Here is a 25,468-nt window from a genome sequence, read left to right as displayed (position 1 = left end):
GAGTACCAGATCCACACGAAATATAGTCAAATGAAGAAACATCCCATCCATACTGTTAACGTGTCATGGATTCTTGACTGGCTGAGAACAAACAAATGTCTGTCAAATTGAAAATACGATCATGATTGTAATTTGAATTTAATTTAGTAAGTTGCTGCTGTTGCCAACATTTACAGAGGTATAGCACAAAAGACAATTTGTCTTCCAAAACACTATTACGTAAGTTTGCACGGTACATTTAAATCCGAAGCAGCAGCATGTTCTGACATGCAGTTGCAGTGGCCTATATGCACGTCACGTGGGTCAAAGCTAATTTCCCTTAAGCAGAAGTGTGCAAACAAAAAAAAAGAAAAAGAAAAAGAAAAAGAGGTGTGCAAACAAAGAGACATCAGCTGAACAAGGAATATCTGCACATGCATGAAACGTGACAAACAATTGATAATGTAGGAAACAGCAAAGAAAACGACCAAAACCGCTGCATTATGCTGCCAGGACAGTATGGTAGTTTAGTCTATAGACTGAACATGCAATACACGTCCCCATTTTCAGGCCCCCAAAACACCGTTGCCGTGTAAATGGATGGCCAAAACGCATAAAATGTTTTCCTTTTTTGTTGAAAACGGTGTTGTGTAAAGCCCCTAAATCTCCAAAATGAGGACACATAACCCATGAATTGTAGAAAAGAACACAGGTTAAGCCTAAACTGGTACAAATACACCCTCCAGTGTTTTCTTCTGTTGACAACACATATTTGCTCCAATTCTCACCATCAATCTAACCTGAATTCGCACTTTAATGGTTGATGACAGAAAGACTTTTGCCCTCAGAGTCATTGTGCACTCGGGGAGGGTCAGAGGTGTATTTTTTATCTCTGCTTGTGTTTTAGAACTTAACTTGTGGTGTATAATGTGCCAACTTCTGCCAAGTAGCCAGGCTCTACCATATTAACATAAGAAAAGCAAAGCAGGAAACTAGGACAGTTTGCTTGACAAAAACATACACACACTCACAATGTTAGTTTAAAAAAAAACAGCTTTATTAATACCTCTCGTTCAAAGAAATATAAAAGACTGAGAGTTACTTCTATATTTACAGAGCATAGTTTTTGCTTCAAACAAACAGAAACAAATCCTACATGTACAAATTGAAAAAAATATCCCCTGCTGTGACGTTCAATATTGTGTCAGCAGTAAAGAAAATAGTCCTCTTCATCTCTCAATAATAGTCTGTGCAAAGAAAGAATGCATATCAAACACACCGTGTTGCTGCTACATTAAGGCAAACCCCTAGGAACAATACACTTAGGAAACTCCTTGGTAAAGTGACAGTGTCAATTAGATAATTTCTTGTTTAAAAAACAAAAAAACAACTTTCCTATAGATACCTTTTATCACATCTTCCACAAAAACAAAGCGTAAAAAGGTCAAAATCTTATAAAATGGTTAGCAGATCATTCAGTACCCTTTAAATTCAAAGCTAATCACTGGTTGACCATATCTGTGAAATAAAGCATATTAGAAAGAATAAACCTCCGAGGAGCCTTTACAGACCAGGTTTGGAGTGTCGGAAGCTGGTAATCTATATATGAATGGAGGATCAGTAGTTCGACAACATCCTCTCTACTCAAAAGTGCTGCGAGGGTTTGTGCCCCTCGCCATAAATACCTCTTCATTGGCATGGAAACTATGAAGACAAACCTAAAACAAACTCAAATCCACTGCAAAAAAAACAAAACAAAAAAAAAACCACATGCTTAAAGTGGACAATGCATATTAAAAGCAAAACATAAAATTAAATTAAATTAGGAAACCAAAAGCAACTCCCTAAACTATACAATTCCTCATGGGATACAGATTTGTGCAGGTTTATGAGACAAAAATATCAGCTTGAACGTTCTGCATGCTGTTGCGTATGGACAAGTAAAAGAAAAAACACTTTCAAAAATACATTTATCAGATCAACTGATACAATTAATTTAAGAGACAAACATTCATAAACATCAAAAGATCATGGTCTCCTCAATGGTTTCAAAAACAACATTTCAACGAGGAGCAACCCAACCGCCGCGACGCTCAGACTCTCAGTCTGCCACCGCATCAACTAAAATTAAAGTCCTGTGGAAAAGCGGTAGGCAAGCTTAGTTTTGGTAGATCTTTTCACTGGTGGAGTAGTCGTTGGTAGTGCAGGTGTGGGCGGCCACCCCTCGGTGGATGGGTTCAGGGCTGTTGCTGCCGCTGCCGATGGTCAGGTTGAGCAGACTGGTGCACGTTGGCAAGTAGACGTGCTGGACGTGTTCCACCTCTGACCGACACACCGGGCATGACTGTAAAGATAAAACAACAGACTTCAGTCAGCATGCACCACAATAACATTATTGTTACATAGCTCTTAAATAAAGGTATAAAAGTCTTGTGGTAGATAGTTGCAATTATTAAGGCTGGGTATCATATGCTATGCTAAAGAAAGTGTCAACAGTAGAGATTTTTTACACACCGCTTATATCACGGTAGAAGTATTTGCACAGCTATTAGTAACTTTACTTTGTTAAAATGTTGTAGGGCTAATGGGGTAGTGTGAAGGGATGCATTTCAAACAAGTCAATAAGATCTATAACATGAACCAGTTTACATGTTTATTTAAGTGAGCTTTATCGGTTTTATAATTTTGCCGCTTTTTTATTATAATGTTGTAACTAAAATCTTAGGTAACCTAATGTTAAGTCGTTTTGTACTGATGCCATTTATTATAAATAAACCTTTTGGTTTATGTCCAACAAATTATAAATGAAGAGAGAAAAGTCAAAAGAGATGCAAATGAAAATGTACATTATTTAATTCACTGGATTATACAAAACTAGGCTTTACCACTTTGTTATTTAATATCTATGGTTAATGTTTAATAACATTTCCAGAAAAACAATTTTACTAGAGCAATTGCATAAAAGTGTCAGTGATTAAGAAACAGAAAAATCTTCTTTTTTTTTCTTCTTTTTTTTCTTTTTTTTATGTATACAAACAAAACAAACTTTAAATTTTCAAGTTTCAATTTAATGACTCAATTTAAAAAAAAATATCATGGTCCAACTAATTCAAAAGTCATTTCTTTACACTTTGAATACATGGGAGCAGTGTTATTTTAACTAAAATTTAAATAGTTTTTGTTGCCTTGGTAACTAATGTTGTGGCTAAAATGAATTAAAGAAATTACAGCTAAAAGGAAATATTGAAAGAAAAGCACTAAAAGTAAAACAATAAAATAAAAGCCAATTAACACTTTTAAACACTATAATAGTATATAAATCACACTTAAATCACAATGTATGCAAGTATACACATCTTAATCTTTTTTTTTTTTTTTTACTTGGGTAATGTTTTTTTTCAATTCACAAACATCATTAATTAATGCATATAATTAAATTGTCACACCACATGACATTTTACAACATGAACTAGCCTTGCCTTGTCACAAAAAGGTTTGAACTTTTATATTTTGTTTTATTTATGCATGTTAGCTGCACCACATGGCTTTGATTTGAACAAAATTTTCCAAATATTAATATTAAAATATATTTAAGAAATTAGAAATGAATAATTAAAAAGATCCATTTAGGAAATAATACTAAAAGATTATGCCAAGCTACTTTTTTCTTCTTTGTGATATCACAACAGATTTATCATTAACATTTTTGGCGCAATATTGGATAAAATGTTCCCCAAACCCAAATGTTGTCTGACCTGCAGCTGTGTAGCACAGTTCTGGCAGCAGACCATGTGACCGCAGGGGCAGAACGCGGCGTCGATCTCTTCTTCGCAACACAGCATGCACAGCAGCGCTTCACGGAGTTTCTGCAGCTTCTCCTGTAGCGAGCGGCTCTGCTGGCAGCCCCCGCAGTCCAGCGCCCCCTCCTGGTCACGGGACGGCGAGCGGGACGACGGAGTGCGCTCCCCCGGCCTCGACATAAGGTCCACGATACCGGCGTTGTACAGTGCGCGTCTGGCGTAGTCGTACACTTCCTTGGAGGTCCGACGGATGTCGAATACATACTTCTTGCCCAGGTTAATGTTCTCATTGAGGAAAAGTGAAGCCAGGTGTCCCTTGAAATCCCGGCTGTACTGCATCATGACTGCGTTTGTCACGGTGTCACACCTGCAGACAAAAGCAAGAGTGATAGGTTAGCAAGATGGCATATTACACATTAGCGCATTATCTGCTCAGCGTCTGCCACACAGCGGCACAAATGATCCATTATCCATCAGAAATAATGGGCTTTTGAAAAGCTGCTGTAGTTGTGAAAATGAAGGATGGTGCAGCTTGTTAGAGTTCAAGGGCAGAGAGCAGCGACTGGCTCGATTCTTCAACGTCTTGGCAGTAAAATCTCTTATCGAGGGCTGAAGAAACCGTGCCTTACACACTAACACATTTCAAAAGGTGAAAGCAGTTTTATTGCCAGACGTATATAACACTGTCTAGGTTAGATAATGGGAATGTTGCTACAGAGCAACGTCTCAATCTCTGTTTTTTTCCTCAATCTCCTCAAAGATTGAATTCAACTCAAAAGCAATAAAATAAATCAGTTTATCAGCGAGATCTGGGTCATGCATTTAACCCCATTTATTATGTTCTTTTGCATTGTGACGTTATGACAACTAAGCATTGAGCATCAGTAAGCATTTACTGATTGATTGATTGGATTTTATTGATTGATTGGATTTTATTTGAATTTTTAATTTTATTTTAGAGGTACGTTTAAAGGAACACTCCACCGTTTTTTGAAATAGGGCTTATTCACCTTCTTTCCTACATTTAGATAGGTGGGCAAATGCATTTTTGTCTCAGTGCATGCATTGTTTTAGTTTGACAGGGTCGGCGCTAGCTTAGCTTAGCATAATGAATGGAATCCTTTGTTGCCAGCTAGCATGGCCTGAGTAAAAGTGATATAAAAAATATAAAAAAACCCACCTAATTACTTCTTGTGGCCTGCGTATTCACAACGAGTACAAATAGCGATGCAGATTAACACTAGGCGATTTCCTAGGCATATATTGACTTATATATTAAGGACTATATTAGGGGGAAGCACAGGCGAAGCACTGCTACTTGGGCGTGATATCTCTGCGCCCAAGTAGCAGTGCTTCGCCTGTGCTTCCCCCTAATATAGTCCCAAGTCAATATCTGCCTAGGAAATCGCCTAGTGTTAATCTGCATCACTATTTGTGTTGTGAATACGCAGGCCACAAGAAGTAATTAGGTGTTTTTTTTATTTTTATATCACTTTTACTCCGGACATGCTAGCTGGCAACAAAGGATTCCATTCATTATGCTAAGCTAAGCTAGCGCCGACCCTGTCAAACTAAAACAATGCATGCACGGAGACAAAAATGCATTTGCCCACCTATCTAAATGTAGGAAAGAAGGTGAATAAGCCCTATTTCAAAAAACAGTGGAGTGTTCCTTTAAGGCTGACCCACTTGTACAGCTAAATAACTGTTAGTTACTTTGTAACATGTTTGACGATGCAAGACGTTTTCACAGCTAGCAGTTTTACAAATAAAGGTCAACGTTAGTTTGCAATAAAATGCTCCGAGAAAGTCCAAAACAAAAGCATCTAATCATGTAAAGCACAAAACGCCTCAAACAGAGCAAAGTGCTGACAAAGGCTTTCTACAAAGAAAATACTATAGAACTTCAACAATAACCAGGCCAAAGAGAGATTATTACCTCTCTATGAGAACAATGCCTAAAAAAACAACATTTTAAGAGGTCCAGACAGGCCAGCTAAAGCATGCTAGACACTAAGGGCCTGGTTTCACAAACAGGGTTTACATTAAGCCGGGATTAAGCCTTAGTTCAATTAGGAAATTTAAGTAGCTTTTTTAAATATGCTTTAGAAAATAAACATTACTGGTGTGCATCTTGAGACAAAACAATGGCACTGACATATTTTAAGATATATTATTTCAAGTTGCTTTCGGTTAAAACAGCTCTAACATACATTGAAGTCAGGGACTAGGCTTAAGCCTTGTCTGTGAAACCGGGGGTTAAAAGCTGTGCACAAGGTGTTTAGTGTCAAGAGTGGCAAAGCTGCTTAACTGCACATTAACATGAAAAAATGAATCACGTTTAAGAATGTAATGATGCATCATTGTGCTCACTGAAGGGTTTTATGGTGCTTTCAGATGTGAATGTCTCACCTGTAAAAGGCATGCGTCTCTGTGATCGCCCGGTACAGCCCACTAGCTGCTCGATTACTGATTAACTTGAACAGCAGGACCACACTGTCGCTGGTTTCCTTGGTGACAGTCAAGTACACAGTCTTCCCTGATTGCGTGGCAATTTGTATTATGGGATAGGATATCCTGCATTGAAGGGAAAATATGACACATTACATTCAAAAGGCAGTAATGGCACAAATTGAATTAATGTTACATGACTGATCCGGAGATGTGCTCTGGGTGTCATTTTATGAAAATGACGCCATCAGGAGCGCTTTAGGCTGCGTCACCGCATCAAAGTCTAACCTGTTAACCAGGGAGAAGTCCTCTCGGCAGATGGCTATGCCCTCTGGTCCCACTCCGATAGCCAACCTCTGTCCTTCAGCGTCCCGCACCCAGTGCCACTCCACCCCATAATGCTCCAGCAACGACACCAGCTGCAGGGCCTGGTACTCCACCGAGGCCTGGCTCAAACCCTCCAGAGCCTTGTGCTTGGCTATGATACTGCCAAAATCAAGAGACACATTGAGTCCAAAAAATTACACCAGCTGATCAAGTGAAAAGTGGGAGAGAGGTTGAGGGAGAGGGACAAGAGTAAAAATCGTTGTTAATATTAGTTTTGAATTTTAGGTTTTGCTATTGAAGTTGATACTATATTTTATTATGGCTAAGTTATAAAAAACTAAAAAATTATTAAAATCTCCAATATAAAACTGTGATTCAAGTCACAAAAAAAAAAAAACTTTAAAAAGAGAAACAAAAAAATAGAAACATTTATAATTTCTGCCAAATCAGACTAATACAGGAAAATATTATAATAATATAGTATAAATACAGTAACAATAATACAAGTTTATAATCACATCATTTAATATAAATTAATATAATATAAGTTGATATAAATTAATATAATGTGTTAAAATATAAATTAATGATATAAGTTTTAATATAAATTAATATAATAATTTTAATATACCATACTATACTATCGATAGCTGACAATTACTTTTATTATGGCCAATAACAACATGATTTAATGTTTAAACTGGAACCTGATATCTACTTCTATTATCAGCCAAAAACAAAGACTCGTACAGATAATCATTTAAAGTCACTTAACATTATATTAATCACTGACGAAGTCCATGGCTTTGTGTTAGCCTGTATGAAGCTCTTTGATTTTCTTCATGTAAGCATTAGTCTTAATTTGATTTGATGACAATAATGATTAATCACTAGAGACAGATTTCATTAATCCACTTTGATTGTATTTGATTAGGTTGTCTGTTATCTATCTAAAACAAGTTAAAGAGTCTGACAGAACTCTACAAAGGAGAACTGTAATTAGTCAAACACTATTAGGAGAGCTTTGTTTACAACCACACAGCCCTGGATCAGAAGTACGCATGAGAGCACAGATTAGAGCTCAGCTCCGTTGACTTGTAAGTAACCAGTAAGTAACCACCTAAACACCTAACAACCAAAACCAAAACAAAAAAACACAATCTTTACACTATCTTATCAAAATCTTGAGAAAATAGAGTTTTAGCTTCTCTTGGATGGCGGTTTGTGGGATCTAAAATTCTATTTTAACAAGCTGTAGGTTTCAGTATAATTTTTATTTTTTAAAAGCATTTATTTTTAAATATATCTATTTTTATAAATGTATGTTTTTTTTTTTTTTTTGCATGGCATATGTTCATAACAGATGTGGTTACATCTGTTATAAATGGTACGTTTTCATATTAAAATGCGTAGTTAAATACATTCACATTCTTTCTGATAAAATACACTACCATTCAAAAGATAGGGGCCAGTATGATTTTTTACATTTATATTTTAAGAATTTAACATCTATTCATCAGATCAGGGACTATATGATCAATATTGTCAATATCACAATATTACTGTTTTACTATAATTTTTGATCAAATAAATGCATCCTTGCTGAGAATAAAACCAAGAACATAAAACAAAAACAAAAAAATCTTCCAGACCCCCAAAATTTAAAATATAGATTAACAGAAACATACTGTGCCAAATGAAACAACCATAATTTATTCTCTCCAATTGATTTATAAAATGGATAACCTATATTATTGGATCTAAAAAGGTTCAATACAATACAAGGTAAACTCTACCAACACCATCTGTGGCATAATGTTGATTACCACAAAAAGTGTTTTTAATTACATTTAATTAGTTCATTTATTTTAATTTTATAATCTATAATCTATAACACAGAACACATTTAATATCATCATAAAAGCACGATACAAATACGATGGAAGTGATAATTTTGATTGGCGTGTTGGTTTACCTGTTGATGGTGGCTTGGCTGGGCTCTGTGGGACAGAGTTCAGTGTACCAGTACTTGGCTGTGTTCTGGTTATAGTCCCCGAACTCGGCCTGGGCTAGGAGGGCGCTGAGCTCTTCGGCTTGTTCGGAGCACATCCGCAGATGTCCACGGTGCAGATCCTCTTTCACATGCATAAAAAACAGGTGCCTGTAGAGCAATAGAAAACAAAAAGCGTGAGAGTTTGTTACGGACGGAAGCAGGTGGTACTGTGGAAAGTGAGGGAACCACATATGGATGTGGACAGGTGGTACAACAGGAAAGCGAGAGCGGATATACACAGACTGAAGCAGGTGATGGAGAACTTGAATTACAAAACACGTCATATGCTCTCACAATGCTGCATCCAACTAGCATTTCAAAATAAGATCCATGAATAGATATCATTTAGGTGAATGGTCCCTTTAAAAGGGAACAGTGAAAACCAGAAGTGAATAAAAATTAATTGGAAAATAGCAAAAGGTCAAACAAAAAGCAGAAATGACGGTTTCCATTCCAAATGGATACTTTCACTTTGAAAACAAAACAGGAGAACTTTGTATTGTATTGTGCGTGAAGTGGTTTGACTTTTGCTCCAGTCTCTTTCTTATCTCTCTTATCTGGCAGCGTAACAACTCCTGAGGTTATACGGGCCCTAATGCATAACCCCGCCGGCGTGTTACTAAACGATAAGCATGCAGTCTCAATACAGTGCATGAAAAGCACATTCACGACTCACTGCTGACATAAAGCTGACATAAATCCCTGTAGCTGTAATTCAGGAGTGCTAATCGTGTGTTTTACTGAAGATAGATCTCCTTTCAGCTGTCTGTGGGACTGTCAGTATTTGTTCTCTGATCGATCAATAGCAGGAAAGTCTCAAGGATACAACTTGACATTAAAGTCACACAAACCAAGCTTGCAGCCGTTAGAACAGTGGTTTGTTATCAACTTATCTTTTTACTGATTGATTCTCATGAAGGGAATGTTTTCACCTTGACTAAGCATTAGACTGCTTCCTGCTCAGCTGTCAAATGAACAGATAGACAGAATTTAACTTAACCGCTTTGTAATAATCAACAATAAGGTATTTGAGCAATGATTTCCAGGATCAACAACAGTCACTAAATGATGATTAGACGAGCAGGACATTGCTATGAATCAAAAAGTAAAAACAAAACAAACATTTGTCAGAGGATGATTTCAAATATAAAGAAAAAAAATAGAGGAAAAACAAACAGAAATGTAAATATGAAACAGATGTTTGGTTGCATTTCTGCATCATAGAGTTAAAAAAACAAATGAGATCATATTTAACACTATTAATAATTAATATTAACTAAAATTGTTATTGGTGTTATTTTTATTTATATTAAAGTGTAACATTATTATTATGGTTATTAATGTTCTTTTTTATATTAAGACCAATCATTTTACATTAAATATAATAATTATGATAATACAAAACACTATATTTATTTTAAATGTATTATTATTATCATCATGTTTTTGCAGTTGTATGACTGCATCATACTTCTGTTCAGTGAAAAACAAGTTGAATTTGCTTGTACTGTATCAGCTGCTCATCTGCTCCTGTGGTTCTTCACAAACCAGTTTAACAGCATCATGGTTAACTTCTGCCCAAACCTTCCTTGTTCCTGTACTAACCAGCTCTGGCTCCTTTAGGTTTATGAATATCTGACCCAAAGCCCTTATGTCCCCATAACCTTATGTCCACTACAACTTTGCAAGAGGTTTGGGAGACCAAACAGGGCTGATGTTTACCCCAGCATGCCTCTGTTCCCCCAGCCAACAGAAGAGCATGGGAACACCAAAACAGGCTAAGAGACATTCCTGCTCTGCTCACATAGGCGATGGCTCTTTAGAAAAACAAACAAATGGCATATCAGTTTGCGCAGTCCTGCCGACAAAAGCCCTGGACTGATAAACATTGACTTTGGATGAAAAAAGGGACATTATAAAAAAGGCGGAAAATGAAAGTTTTGAGGTGGATTCATAGGTTAGACAAATAAACAAGACCCGCGGTTTGACAAAGAAAGTCTCGCCCGGCCTGACGAGACACTTCCCTGTGGTGACATCAGACTCATGTGATGAATTACTATACCTGGCAGGCAAAACAAAGGAGGCTGACGGGGGCAGGGAGGGAGGCAGGGAGAGAGGTTACTAGCGGTCAAACTCAAGCTACTCCAGGATGGAACGTGCGGCGCTGGTTCAGTCAGGCTCCTTACGCGACTAATCTTAGAAACACTCAGCTGTGCTGATGCAGCCACTCATCATCAACAAACACTGCCACACAATATGATCCTTCACTGTGTGTGGGTTGAATGGGTTGGTGTGAACATCCATAAAAGGCAGCAAAGAACGGCACTTAAATCATTCTTAAAAAAAAGGAAGATGTGTTCGTAGTTTGCCGGCCAGATATGGCAAAAGTTGAATCTATCAACTAGCTCCGCTGTTGGGAAAACGTTCTGGTTGGTTGAAGCGCTGTCCTATTGCGTGCAGAGGGAATATGAAAGACAGCCGTTTATCCCGCCCCTCGGATTGAGCCGTGTCTATGGTGAGTTGCCAGACCTAACATCTTGATGTAGGTCTGGCTTGCCAGGCTACAACAAAACAGTAATATTGTGAAATATTATTACAATTTAAAACAGCTGTTTTCTATGTGAATATATAATAAAGTGTAATTTATTCCTGTGATCAAAGCTGAAATTTCAGCATCATTACTCCAGTCTTCAGTGTCACATGATCCTTCAGAAATCATTCTATTACGATGATTTGATTCTTTGAGGAACAGAAAGTTCAAAAGAACAGCATTTCTCTGAAATGGAAAGCGTTTGTGACATTAAACACTACCGTTCAAGAGTAAGAGTTCAGTAAGAATTTTAATTTTTTGTGGGGAAATAAATAAAATAAATCAATACTTTTATTCATTAAAGGACGAATTAAATTGATCAAAAGTTACAGTAAAGACATTTATTATGTTACAAAAGATTCTATTTCAAATAAATGCTGTTCTTTTGAACTTTCTATTCAAAGAATCCTGGGAAGAAAAAAAAAATTCCACAAATGTGATGATAATAATGAAAGTTTTTTGAGCATCAAATCAGCATTTTAGAATTAATTCTGAAGGATCATGTGAAACTGAAGACTGGAGTAATGCGATGTTGAAAATTCAGCTTTGATCACAGGAATAAATTACATGTTAAAATATATTAAATTGTCATAATATTTAACAATATTACTCTTCTTTTTGTATTTTTAATCAAATAAATGCAGCCTTGGTGAGCAGAAGGAGACATTAAAAATCTTACCGATCCAAAACTTTTGACTGGTAGTGTGTATAATTCCCACAATAAGTCCCATAAAGGTATGCTGAAGTGTATTTTTTTTTTTTTTTTTTTTTTTAAACAAGAGAAGACTTTTTAAGCTAAGAGCAGCTGAAAGCAGCAGGTTGTGGTGGAGTCTAGTGTATTAATTCCATCAGATTAGGGTTGAGGGGGGGGGGGGGGGGGGTCTGGGGGCAACAGGTGTGCTCCACTCTCTCTCACCAACTGTTTAAATCACTTAAATCCCGCTCAAGTGAGTTTGAATGTTGAGTGTACGTGTGCACAAGGTACAGCATTCATGTTATAAAGATATGATTCTGTGTGTGGTAAACTGCTTATTAAAGTATCCACACCGCATTATATTGCGGTTACTGCAATTACTGCATGAAATCATGATGTCCTATTACCACATCTCCACAATAAATGTGAAACTTTCCCCCCATTGTATTACCAAACTAATAAAATAAAACTAAAAAAGCACAAACATGCACCGCTTTCTTTGAAGTTCCTAAATCATCTGAGAAGTACGCTATGCTACTCTGAAACTACAGAGTTCCTCACACAAAGACAAAAGAAACAATCACATTGCAGCAGGAGAACTTGATCATGTAACTGGAAGAATTCAATTAAAAACGCCTGCACCCTTCTGCTGACAAGAAATGGGTCATGCTGTGATATCTGAGAGAGCTTGAGCTTTGCGAAGGAGGGCTTTTGTGGGTTTGAGGTTTTGGCTTCAAATGCAGTGAAACTTTCTGCAGAATTCCCCCTGATGTATGGCTGGAAAGTGAATAAATGACAGGCAGCAGAAAAGTATTTTAGATTTCACAAAGTTTATGGCACTTTCAAATTAGCTGATAGTAGGTTTGTGAGACATTAAAGCGTTTAGGCTGAATGTTGGCAAGATTGTAAATATGTTTTTATTGAACTAGCTTGAAAATGTGAAATATTTTTAAACATTTCAGACACAAACCTACTGAGCCACTAAAGGAACATGGTGGTAAAAAGATTTCAATGCTTTTGCAGAAACTTGCAAAATCAAGTTTTGCAAGAGAATGCAAAAACATTGGCTAATTTTTCCTCCCACACCATGTCCCTTTAGGTGCTCCGTACAAACACGTTTAAAGTTGTAAGATTAATTTTATTTTAAGTAATTTTAATTTACTGTAATTTTAAACTTATAGGATTCTGGTTACTAATTTTGCTCAATTCTTTCCCTACTAATTGTTTCGTCTTCTCAGATTCAGGCAAAGTCATCATGGGGGGGCCAGATGTTTTGGGGTCTGACGCAAAGAACAAAACATTCCTCTGAAATGAAACGAGAAGCTTCTGCCCGGAGACTGCAACAAAGAGGGCAATCCGCACAGGGGTTTCATTCTTTTCAGGCGCCCTTCGAAACAATGTGGTTTCAGAGATAGTCAAATAACATTGCTCTGAGCCATGTGTGTAGCTGGGGTTACTCTCAGTCAACGAACTCTAGTAAACTCTGCCATGCATCACAGGTAAACACCTCCTCGCTAAACCACAAAGCGTTAATCATCATTCGCTCGAAAATTAAGATGAAAACAGGCATTGAAACAAAGAGATCCTTTGTGAGCAAACGCCTCTGGCAAGTGATGCATTCAGCATCGATTTGACAAACGGTAATAATGCTGTGGGCAAAAAAAAAAAAAAAAAAAAAACCTAACAAAATTAAATTGGGTGTGGAGACAACCTAACATCATTCCTGAGTAATTCACACTCAGCTTAAATAGATGTAGGTTACTACAGTTCATCTACAAATGCGGTTAAACCAGCTCTGCTGTCAGAGCGCATGTAATCCAGTAAACACAGAGAGACAACAGAGCTCTAGTGTTTTAATTCACAGAATAACCATTAACACAAAGAGGAAGAGTGCAAGATGCAAGCTTAAAACTGAACATTCAAATATTTGTTGTATTTTCATAAATTAGCTTGCATTTAAATTTCTATCCAGTTAAATATTACACTAATGATTTCACCACTTTTATTTAACAAAAACCAACTGCCTTATTTCTGATTCAAAGCTAAATTAGTAAATTGAGTCCTTCATATGACTTTACTGGGGAATGGCGCATAGTCAACTTTGCTGAGTTTTTTTTTAATTATTTGTTTTAGGTTTGTTGGTTTAGAACTTGGTGAAAAATTCCAACTACCATAGCTACATTACTGGAGAGAAACAAGTGAAAAGTATATATAAACAACAAATACGTGATATATTGGTTCTCGCTTTATTCTTTACATAAGAATCATAGAGGAGTCATCACAGTTCATCAAAATATGCTTCAGAGATATTGGTACAAGGGATTTTTAAAATGGATTTTTTTTTTTTTTTTTCACACGACACCTACACTAATCCCATTTGGCTTGCTTTTTTTTCTTTTTTTTTTAAGGATATAATGGTTTCTAATGGGTTTGAGGTCTGGAGGTGGAATAGGGCAGGAATTCATGTCGTCAAGAATAGAGGGGAATGGGGTCTTATTGGTTGCAAGCCAGATTTGAGCTTGCATTTCCCATGTTAACGCCACTTCTCAACATTTCAATGTTTTGTGATCCATATACAAAGCTTCAGGAGGATTCTGCGTGTCAGTCTTCCTGCGGTAAGGAGGTAATCGGGAGCTTACTGGGATTGCTGGTGACCTTGTTGTGAGGATTGGATGTGGGGTGAGAGTGGTAAGAAGTTTGTCTCGGCAGTTGCCTGTTTGAGATCATGTTGACCCCGAATGGCACCTGCACTCCAGTTCCTGCTGACAACACCCAGGGCCCTGACTGTGAAGATAACAAGATCTGAGATCACAGCAGCATGTTTTGCATATTTGCAGGCGTAAAGAAAACCAGTGTGGTTTCAAGTATGAGAACTCTGTAGATGTTTTCATGTTTCTGAACAAGAACCAAATAGCCAGGGTAAGAATGTGCGTGGCTTAATCTTTTAAACATTATTCGCTGCTCTTCCCAAGGGTTGAAGCTAAACCAGTGCACCGATTAATGTTTAAAAGACCCCTTCTCTTATTTAAATTGTCCTGTGCCTCTGCTAATGGTGCTGGCCTCTGTGGATCAACAGGATCATTCAGTCCTGATGAGAATGCTAAACACTCAAGCCCTCTAAAACAATACAGGCATCTTTACACAAGCCTGGCACGTATAGCATGCCATAAAGACGAACTAGAGCATAATCATAAGCATGCAACTATTATTGAGTGTTGACTACTCAACAATGACCTTATTTCTCCCCCATAACATCATAAATGTTAGCTGTGCATAGTCAAACCCACCATATTTCAGCTAAAAGTTGCCTCGAGGATGGGTTAATGAGGTTTAGCAAGGTAACATTAAGGCCCCTACACACTACAAACCATGTCAAAGAATGCTGCCAAATCTATTGATTTTAATGGTGCGTAGCAGGGATACAGATGAAAAATGCAAGGGTTTGTGACAGCGGTGCTGATACACATCAATACAATGTTTATTAAATAAATAGCATTTTCAAATACACAAAGTTGTAAATAAAACCGATTATTAGAGCAGAAAATAATATTTCAGTATTTGTGCTTCAAAATGTCACTTATTTCAACATCTTACTTGCAGTTTCTTTGGAATTAATTGTGCAATTTACTATTAATTTCGTTTAAAAAAAAAGAAAAAAAAAGAAGTGTTTTGTTATAAAAAAAAAAAATTGCTTTCGTAGTGCAAACGCTCATGTGGTCTAAAGCATTCAAACATCCACAAAAGACTGCCTACTCTTCACCTACTGACTTAATGCATTATAGAAAGCTCGCTAGCCAGACGGGATTTAAACCGTGTCAGCTGGAGACCCAAGTTTGGTTTTAAGACGAAAAACGTACCAAGCACGGTGTTCTCTCACCATTCCTGATATCTAACACTTGCGGCTATCAGAGTAGAAACAAAAGCTGATGCTCTCGATATGTTTTTATGTCTTCTCTGGTCGCGTTTATACGTAAATTGTGTGAAATTTATTTTGTCCATTAGATCGAAAGATCTGGAAAAACCCCATTCATTTACCCGCCAATAGAAATCCGGACGGAAGTGGTTGAAAGTTGACGAGACGGAATAAAATACCAGGTGTAAAAGGTGTATGCATCTCCCTCTTCTACTTGTGATCTGATCGACCAAAATCATGCGCGTTGCCAGAAAGAGTTTTAAAAACATGTCGGCTAACACTTGGCTTTACGGGTGTGTAAACGTATGATTATGCAAACTGAAAACAGAGCAGGACAGATTAAAAGATGCTGTTTTTGGGGGGTGGGGATTTCTTAACACATGTGAGAGATTGTGGTTGGGAGAAGAGGTTGGGCGACTCTGATCCTCAAAGGATCCAGTAACGATATAAGCAGGATTAGGCCCTCAAGGCTGTTGTTTATATCTTTAAACTGTGCCTCATTTGAGGATTTTTCCCAGCCCAAAATAAAAAAATAAAAAAAATAGATGTCCAAGCACTGGAAACAGTCCCTTGTGCTGAATCATTTTGCCGTGCTAGTAAACATTTCTGATATCTGGCAATCATCCGTCAAAACTCTCCACAGAGGAAGTATAAAGATCTATTTTTGGAAGATGCACTTATACTAATGAACATGAGGAACTGTCATAATAACAGACTACAGAAGCTAGCCTTTCCAATCGGCCGGCTCTGGGTATTATATAAGCGGCTCTACTGCATTCAGAGGCCTGTGCACTGTTTAGTGCATCTTACATAACAGAACAGACAGAGATAGAATGGAAGTAGAGAAAGTGTGAAAGCCTGAGCAGATTTCTAGTCCTGGACAGGTGCTGAGGTGCAGCAGGGGTCGGTGCACGACCCTTTCTCATTCTGACAATTCCGACTCGGGATTCTGTCAATGCACACAGACATTTTTTTTGCTTTTTTGAATGGGCCAAGGTAGAGAGTAGATTGATCATATTCATGAAATAAAAGTCTCTTCCTCTTACAAAAAAATAAACCGTGTTAAGAATGAAGTTTAAAGTAAAGAAATGCCACCAAGCCCTCGTTTTTTAGACCTTCTCAGCTTCATTCTGGTCCGTAACGCCCACTTATAAATCACAATCCAATCATTATCTGACAGATAAAGCCTAGTCCATTTTTTTTTTTATGTTAAATACTCTGTTTCACTCATAAATGTGCCACATTATGGAAGCAAAATGGCTTATGAAGATTGTTCTATGTTGATTTTAAAGTATGTAAGTTACAGCATGTATTTTAGGTATGTTACAGCACCATTTCAATGCCATGGTACATGAAAATGGTAATCAAATGGTATTACCATTTTGATAGTCACTGAATCATGATACTGTCACAATACTTTTTTGTAACTTATAGGCACAGGTCGAATCGGCCCCTCTCGTGCCTCTTCCTAATGTGCATGTGTGCTCATGAGCTAACTAACTTCTAGTCATAAATCATCACTTAGGTGCTCTGAATCAGTTTTACAGGGAAGTTTGTAATACCATGGCTGCAAGATGTTGCACGCAGTTTCAAAGATTACAAATCAAAAGTACCAGACACAAGACAACAAGAGAGAATGACAGACTTCATGCGCATGCATGATTCCGCTTAAAAATTCCCTGTGGGGAAAATCATGTGGCTTCAGGCTCCATTTGTATGAGTGTGTGGTAAACGCATGCCAGAGCTCACTGCCGGTCGATGGGCAGCGGAACGCAGTGACGAAGTAGGGCAGAGGTCATTAAACAAACAAGGTTAGAGAACATGACCCTTGTAGCCAGAGGCAGGGCCGCATCATGCATGCATATGCGCGCACACACAACAGTGCCAAAAAGAAAACAAAGGACTGTTTTCATGTGATAGCAGCCTGTGTTACACTCAGAAATGCCAAGCAGCCATCCATATTCTGCCATGGGCGTCACTTTCTCCATTTAGTCCAATACAGTTTACTCCATAATATAAAAACCCTTTCATGTTTTTGTCAGTGTTATTTAAAGGAATGCACGGATATTACAATTCTGGCCGATACAATAAGCTGATAATTCTTTTCAAATGGCAGATATCAAAATTCTATACCATTTTGTCTAAATGCATTCAAAATAAAACACTAAAAGCAAAAAACAAACATTTTAAATAATACAATTATCACAGCATTACAAATGTACAGTATGGAAATACCAATACATATATTAATTCATTTTTATTTATAAATATAAATACACCACAACCATTTTCAACAATAATATTATATAAATGATAAGAAATGTTTCTGGGGCAGCAAATCAGAAAATTCAGCTTTGCCAATAAATTACATTTTAAAATATTTAATATTTATATATAACAGAAACCATAATATTGAATATTTCACAATATTTTACTAAATAAAAAATAAAAATAAAATAAAAGAAGCCTCAGTGAGTTAAAACTATTTTAGAAATGGTAACAGGACTCGTGGGAAAAAGCAATGCACATAATGATGGCATGTGAAAGTGTAACATAATACAGTTTGAAATGGTTGTAGAACTACATATTTTCCAAAAAATGTAAGCGGTTTTCAGTGCACTGCGCAGTTAGCAATATGCTAATATTCCATTCTGAACACTTCCAGCTCCTGCCACATAAACACCATAAAGCCGGTGTTCATTGTTATTCAATATGCTTTACATTTCTTCTACCAAATATTGAATCTCAGCCTGATCAAAGCTTTGCTCTTGTCCTGATGTCGACTGAGAATAAAAGTCTCAACCCCCCGCCATCTCAACACGTCAGCCTTCACACTTTCACACAGAGTAAGCTGTTTTTGTGCCCATTTAGAAAGCTGTCCAGGGTGGCTTAACAGCTTGAATGATATTGCGGAAGCTCTGGGGGTGTGACGTCCCCCTCGCATCAAGACATCTTGCGGAAAGAAGTGCAGCACATGCAACTTTTAATTAACAGTTAGGGTACTTAACATTAATGTTTCTCCTCCCACCAAAAAAATCCTTCAATCCTACCATCCACCATCTGTCAGTGACCCCTGCTAATCTCCCTCAGGTCACCAGAAGGCCATCTAAACCCAAAAAAATGGCTTTTAAATCACAAAGCCTTAGAAAAGGACACTATCCAGTATCCAGGAAACGGAAGCAAGTGCGCATGCACACGCTGCCCCGCCAGAGATGTTCTGCCCAGAGGTCGCATGGCTGTGGGAATGACCGCGGGAGCTGGCACGCAAGTCCACTTCATTTTATTGAAAAGGCCCCAGCAGAGCTTGGAGCGCACAAAACGCAGGGCTCCAAAACGGGGCAGCTATCAAATAACAGCACACAGCGGATACCGGAGGAGAGGGTTCACTGTAGGGTTGAAAGTAGTACACTGCAGGTACATACTCACTGCAAAGACAGGCACAAGCTGACGCTAATGCAGTACGAATGAGCAGGTCACGGGAGACCCTATTTATAACATAACAGGAGAGAAAGTGGAAAAACAAGTCAACAAAAATGTTAACACCTGTCTGTGCCACTCTTTGTCAGAGACAAACATTTGTGGGACCAGCGTCCTGACAAAAAGAGTTAGGCTAATTTACATGACAAGAATTCTAACTACCCAATCAAATTATCTTCAGACTTTCTGAAGAGGACGTTGACTGCAAGAGTGCTCGAAAACATTGGACTGACAGCTTAATTTCATTGTTGAAGAAATTAAAGCTTTGGATGGGGCTCTGAATTTTATTTCCAAAGACACATTACATGTTAACACAAGACTAGTCTGACCTTGTTAGTAGGCAAACAGGGACATGCACTTTTAAGGGTTAAAATGCGAAGCTCTTATTTTTGGTAAAGCACTTGTGTTAATTCTTACTAGTGTTATTTTAGTATTATTATACAATATTAATTTTATTACACATAGTATTTATACATTTTTTTTTAAATCATCTTAACTTTAGATTTTCACATTTAATTTTAATTGTAGTTTAATTTCTGGTAATTTTGTTAAAGTTAGTTTCAAAATTATTTTTATTTAGCTTTATTTTATTTCAAATAGTTATTCAACTTAAACAATTACAAATGCTGCCTTTGCAACTAACTGAAATAAGCTTCAAATATTTAATTTTATTTCTGGTTATATAAATTACCAAAAGTTAGTTGTAGTTAACATTGATTCTCTTTCAAAATAAGTTTTATTTGAGCTTTAAAAAAATTGTGCCAAGACTTTTTTGTACAGAAATTCTAGTCATTTGTGATATGCATAATGTGGTTGAATGCATCTTTAATCCTAAGCTATAGAACTCACTGTCTTTACACTGTCATGACAAGAGTAGAAAATATATACGATATAACTAAACGGACAAGGATGTCACACTAGTCTCATCTTTACACATACTGTACAATGCTTAAAGGGTAAGTTCACCCAAAAATAAAAATTCCATAATTTACTCATCGTTCCAAAACCGCATGTCTAGACTTACTTCTGCCTAACACAAAATAAGATAATTTGGGAAATGTTTTTATTTTTGTCCATACAATGGAAGTCAATGTGGTCACCAAAACTGTTTGGTACCCGACATTCTTAAAAATATCTTCATTTCATTTGCTTTCCACAGAAGTCAGTCAGTCAGTCATACAGGCATGAAACATAATGCCAGTAAATGACAGATTTAACAGATTTTGGTCAAACTATCCCTTCAAGTCTTGCGTCTATACTTTCAAAACAGTGTGCGTTTTAACATTGTTAATATCGTGTTGCCCGTGTACTGTTTTCTTTGTTTAAATGAAATTATTTGGTCAAGAATATTGTGCCACAAATGTTGCCACTAAAGTTTAACTTGTATCCTTGTATCCTTTAAGCTGTGCTCCACATTTGTCTCAGACAAAAAAGTAACAAAACTCTACAGTCAGAGTGAATAAAAGAGCATGAGGTGGTGGTGGTGACTCGGCCAGCTCAGTCTCTGTGGGTAGGAGTCTTTGAGCAGGGGGATCACATTTCCTGCTGCTGCTCATAGCACAACGACCTATAGTAACCCACAGGGAGCAGGGTTACTACAGGGCAAACTACTGTACTGAGAAAAAAAAAGTTTTACAGGCTACTGTGCAAAGTGCTCTTTCTCTGCGCAAGACACATGACTTCAGCTGATATGAGGCTGAAAGACCAGCCATAAAACCAGCATTGTTAAATGAATATTTAATATGTAACTTGCCCTAGATTTTGCTGTAATATCTTAACACAGGCACACTCCAAAAACAAGATACAGCTCAAGTCGGGCATGGAATTCACATTAGACACAAAGAATGGAAGGAAACGGCTTTACTTCCAGTATTCTCACACAAAAAATTCACGCATACTCAGTTGCGTTTCTTACTGCCGTTTTTCTGACATCTTGCACTGTATTGAACGGAAGTCTAAAAACATCTCTACTCACAGACGGTGACGAAATGTTCTCAGCCACCACTTCCTTAAACACTATCCATTTTGTTTTTGTGATGCACATTTTGCTCGTACATGTGTTTTTGTGTACGTACCTTGTCTGCTCCTGCAGAATAAGGTGAGGCTCCACAAAGAACTTCACTCTGAGCCGTAGTCTGCAAGGCGTGATATTGTCCATCTGCTGGGAGATTCGGTTCCTCAGGTTCAGCCACAGGTTTTCTCCCTTACTGCCAGAAAACTGCAGTCCAAAGTAATCCACCTCAATAATTCCCAACTTCCGACATACCTGTCACCAAGAGTCAGATTTCATATTGTTAAACATCATTTGTTTTCTTGTCCAGATCAACTTTCATTGCATGGAAAAGAGCAGCTTGGACATTCTTCCCAACATCTTTTGTGTGCCACGGAAGTGTCATTTTTTGTTTTTGTAACATGAGAATTACTCATCCTTTTTTGTTGGTGAACAATTCCTTTAAAGTCTTCATGAAACAGAAGTTGCGATAATCTGTTCTTCCATATTGTGATTTATATCTGAGTGAAACGGCTTCTCGAACAAGAAAAAAGAAAGAAAAAAGGTAGGACGGGACTTGAGTTTGTCCATCGGGAATTGATCGTTGGATCGTGTGATCTCATGTGTCCCGTCCTTGCGCCAGTAAACACGTCACCAGAGAAGATATGTCTTCTCAAGAGGGATGCAAAGTTATTTTAATTACTAGGGCATATGAATAAACATTTTTTAAATAACGATGTGCATGGATAATACTGCAATATTCCATAAAATAAAAAGGTTTATGGTCACATTATGCATCAACTTTACTAAATGTATCCATTTATTTTACAATTTTGCAGTGCAAGCATGATTTTAAGATAAATTAAAATATAAAAATGAAAAAAGAATGCGGTTTAATTTAACAATCGAGCTAATTAATTTTTTACTTATTACTTATAATACTAATTATAATAGAGAAAAATCCCCTTTAAAGGGCAAATCTGAAGAGGCAAAATTACACCTTTAAAACACTATTCAATAGTCAGAATTAAACTTTGTTTGTTTAGTTAACATGCCAGCTACATTATATTATATTCATTGTGAGAAAGAGATTCAAATAGGTTTTTAAATTTTATCTTAGATAAAAATTCTAAAACTAGATCTGGTCTTGCTTAATTTAAAATATTTTCATAAGAGTCAACTGAAAAATAAAGAATTTTAACAGAGTTCAATCTATCACAGTCCATCAAAATATGCTTCAGTGATAATGGATTCTGGCACGAGGGTCATAAAGGAGTATCTTCACCCGTTAACAGAAACATAATGAGTTAGTCTAGACTAGAGTGCCCTATTCGACGGCGTGTGTAGGTAATATAAATAAACTTTGTTTGAAAAGTTCATCAAAATATCCTGAGATGACATGCTGAAATTCACAGAACAAGAGAAATTCATACATCAAGCTGAGCCTCGTTGATATGAAAGCACAACTTTCACCTCTTGTGCCAATTTGATTTCTTAGTTTTCTAAACTGCTGCTAGACTTAGTGTAAAAATCAGATAATACAAGTTCAGAGATGTCCCTAAAACATTTAGGCCTAGCATAAAGTATAACGTGTTGAAAAAGCTTTCACTTTGTCATTTACGTTGGAGGAAATGCAGAGCCTCCATGCACGAGCCAAACATCTGCGAATGAACTTTAGTAACCTCGAGCATACCATCACGCATACATTACACACTATCGTTTAGAGTACCCAGACATCTCTTTCTCGAAAAAGAATAAAGGTAATGTTTCACCTTCAACATACTGTGCATGTTAATTATCATGAAAAATTATTTTGTTTGTTTAGGAACGATTATAGACTAACATTTGATTATTTGCCTTCTTCAGGCACTATTGATTCGAATCATTTAAAGAAAGAAATTAATGCGACTCAAACACTCAAAGATTTTAAGAACATTCCAAATATAATTTGTAATTTTTACCCAAAATAAACGCATGCAATCAGATAGGTTGATGTTGATATTAAGTTTCCATGTGCCTTCATAAACTCATTCATTCTGCGCTCAGGCTACAACTTTTCTGTGGAATAATGCACGAGCGCTAATCGGATAAAAGGCACATTTCAGACGCGTTTAATAACAAACATCACAGACTTTCATTCATGATCTTACCTTATTCAGACAGTCCTCTCCGTTCGCCTTTGCGTCCACTTCAATCTCCATCACCACCGCATCCGGTCGAGTTACATGGCAGAGCATTTTGGAGAGGTGTTTTGTCTTTGGTCTACCCGTCCTGTATTGAAAAAACACTACAAACAGCTCTCACTGTTGTCCTCTCTAAGCACCCTACATCAGCCCTCGCTCACTTTCCTCGAGCCTTCTGTTATCTGTTTCTCTCTATGGCCCAGCGTTTCCTGCTCTATATAAATGAAGCGCAATTTAAACCCCGCCCACTCCCACCACAGCCAATCACATGAGGCGTATCAAAGCGAACAGCGAACGCTCTGACAGCAACAGAGAGCCCTGCCATGTTCATTTAGTAGTGAATACAATAGACACCACTAGCGTCCTCTACAGGTGCTTTACATTTATCATGAAGATGCTGATAATAAATATTGAAAAAAAGATAATAAAAAACAAAATGAAAAGAATATGCATTACAAATAGCCTACTACGTAACCACTACATACATTCATTAACATCACATTACAGATCACATAACCGTGTAAACAGAAAATTCCTCTTCCACTATATTTTTCATCTGATATTCAAGGAATTCATTAAGGTGCCAATGATCATTTATTTATTCATTCATTTATTTATTTATTTATTTATTTTCCTCTTCCATCTGCTATCTATAAATGTAATTACATAGCCTAGATAATATGACATTTCATGTTCATTGTCAGATCTATATTTAGTAAGAAAGTACATAGCAAACTATCATTTTACAGTTTTACCAAAAGCGATTTATAGTAGCCTAGTCTTTACTTTTAGTGCAAAGTTCAAATCAGTAAAACGATCAACAATTATTTTCATTCACAAAACAAGTGGTTTTATATACATAGCCTACTTGAGGCAAAAATTAATCTAAATAAATAAATAAATTATATATATATATATATATATATATATATATATATATATATATATATATACATATATACATATATATACATATATATACACATATATATACATATATATATACATATATATACATATATATATATATATATGTATATGTATATATGTATATATATATATATGTATATATATATATATGAAGAGTTCAGATGCAAAAGCCTCTAAGTGCCTGAAATTTTCTTCTAGAATGATAATTTTTTTCAAGCTCATATATTTAAGTTCAGTAATTTCACTTAAATGACAAATTACTAAACTTAAATATACAAGCTTGATAAAAAATTATCATTTTAAAAGAACATTTCAGATGGCACTTAGAGGCTTTTGCATCTGAACTTTTCATATATAAATATAAAATAAATCATAATATGTTGTTTGAGAAATGTAAGCCTTGCAATAACTTATTTGCTTAATGCTTGTCCTTCTGAGACACCATTTTCACTTGAGTGAGTCCTAGCAAATATCTCTTGAGTGAGAATGCGGCCCTGTGCCAGAACCTGCGGTCTTGTCCAGTGCCAGAGGACAGTTAGAGTGAGTGCCAGCGTGTTACTGATTTGAGATTACACTTCACATGTATTATGCATGTTTGCCTATAACCCTCCCTTGAGGAGCACATTGACACTGTGAGTGAGACATCAGCCAAAAAGCTTTGATAATGAATATTTAAATTGCTGGAAAAAAAATGCATCAGTCATGCCAGACCAAAAACGGTCTGCAGGGATGTGACTAGATTTTTTTCCAGTCGTCAGAATGACCTTGCAGTGCGAGACAGCCCCGGGACAGGCGCCCAGTGTTCCAACACCTGTCCTCAAACTCCACAGTGTTCCCTGAATACATCAGGAAAGCAGTATGCTTGAGGCTGGTTGGAGAAAACACAAGCGTGAAATGCCAAGACGGATCTTTTCTGTTCACTGTATCCTGCCCACACATTGCCAGTTCAAACCTCTTTCTCCCCAAGCATTCACAGCCAGACATGACAACAGTTTCACCGTTTATGCAGGTATTCTTAAAGTTGTCTACAGAAGGTGATTCAATAAATAAAAAGCAATAAAATCCATTCATATAACAAACA

At 36.8% G+C, this 25,468-nt stretch overlaps 1 protein-coding gene across 1 annotated transcript; it reads right to left on the bottom strand.

Moving 5' to 3' along the window:
* Positions 1-1,019: 1,019 nt before the first annotated feature.
* Positions 1,020-23,653, bottom strand: mylipa (myosin regulatory light chain interacting protein a). The gene is made up of 7 exons (XM_084130072.1): positions 23,425-23,653; positions 21,360-21,550; positions 8,533-8,718; positions 6,519-6,716; positions 6,192-6,356; positions 3,735-4,146; positions 1,020-2,323 (listed from the first exon to the last, which is right to left on the bottom strand). Exons 1-7 carry the CDS (start codon positions 23,509-23,511, stop codon positions 2,138-2,140), a joined length of 1,425 nt encoding a protein of 474 aa, XP_083986198.1. The 5' UTR covers positions 23,512-23,653; the 3' UTR covers positions 1,020-2,137.
* Positions 23,654-25,468: the final 1,815 nt, after the last annotated feature.

Source organism: Abramis brama, assembly GCF_963993115.1.
Source record: "Abramis brama genome assembly, chromosome: 12".
NCBI lineage: Eukaryota > Metazoa > Chordata > Actinopteri > Cypriniformes > Leuciscidae > Abramis > Abramis brama.
This window is presented reverse-complemented; position numbering and strand designations above follow the sequence as displayed.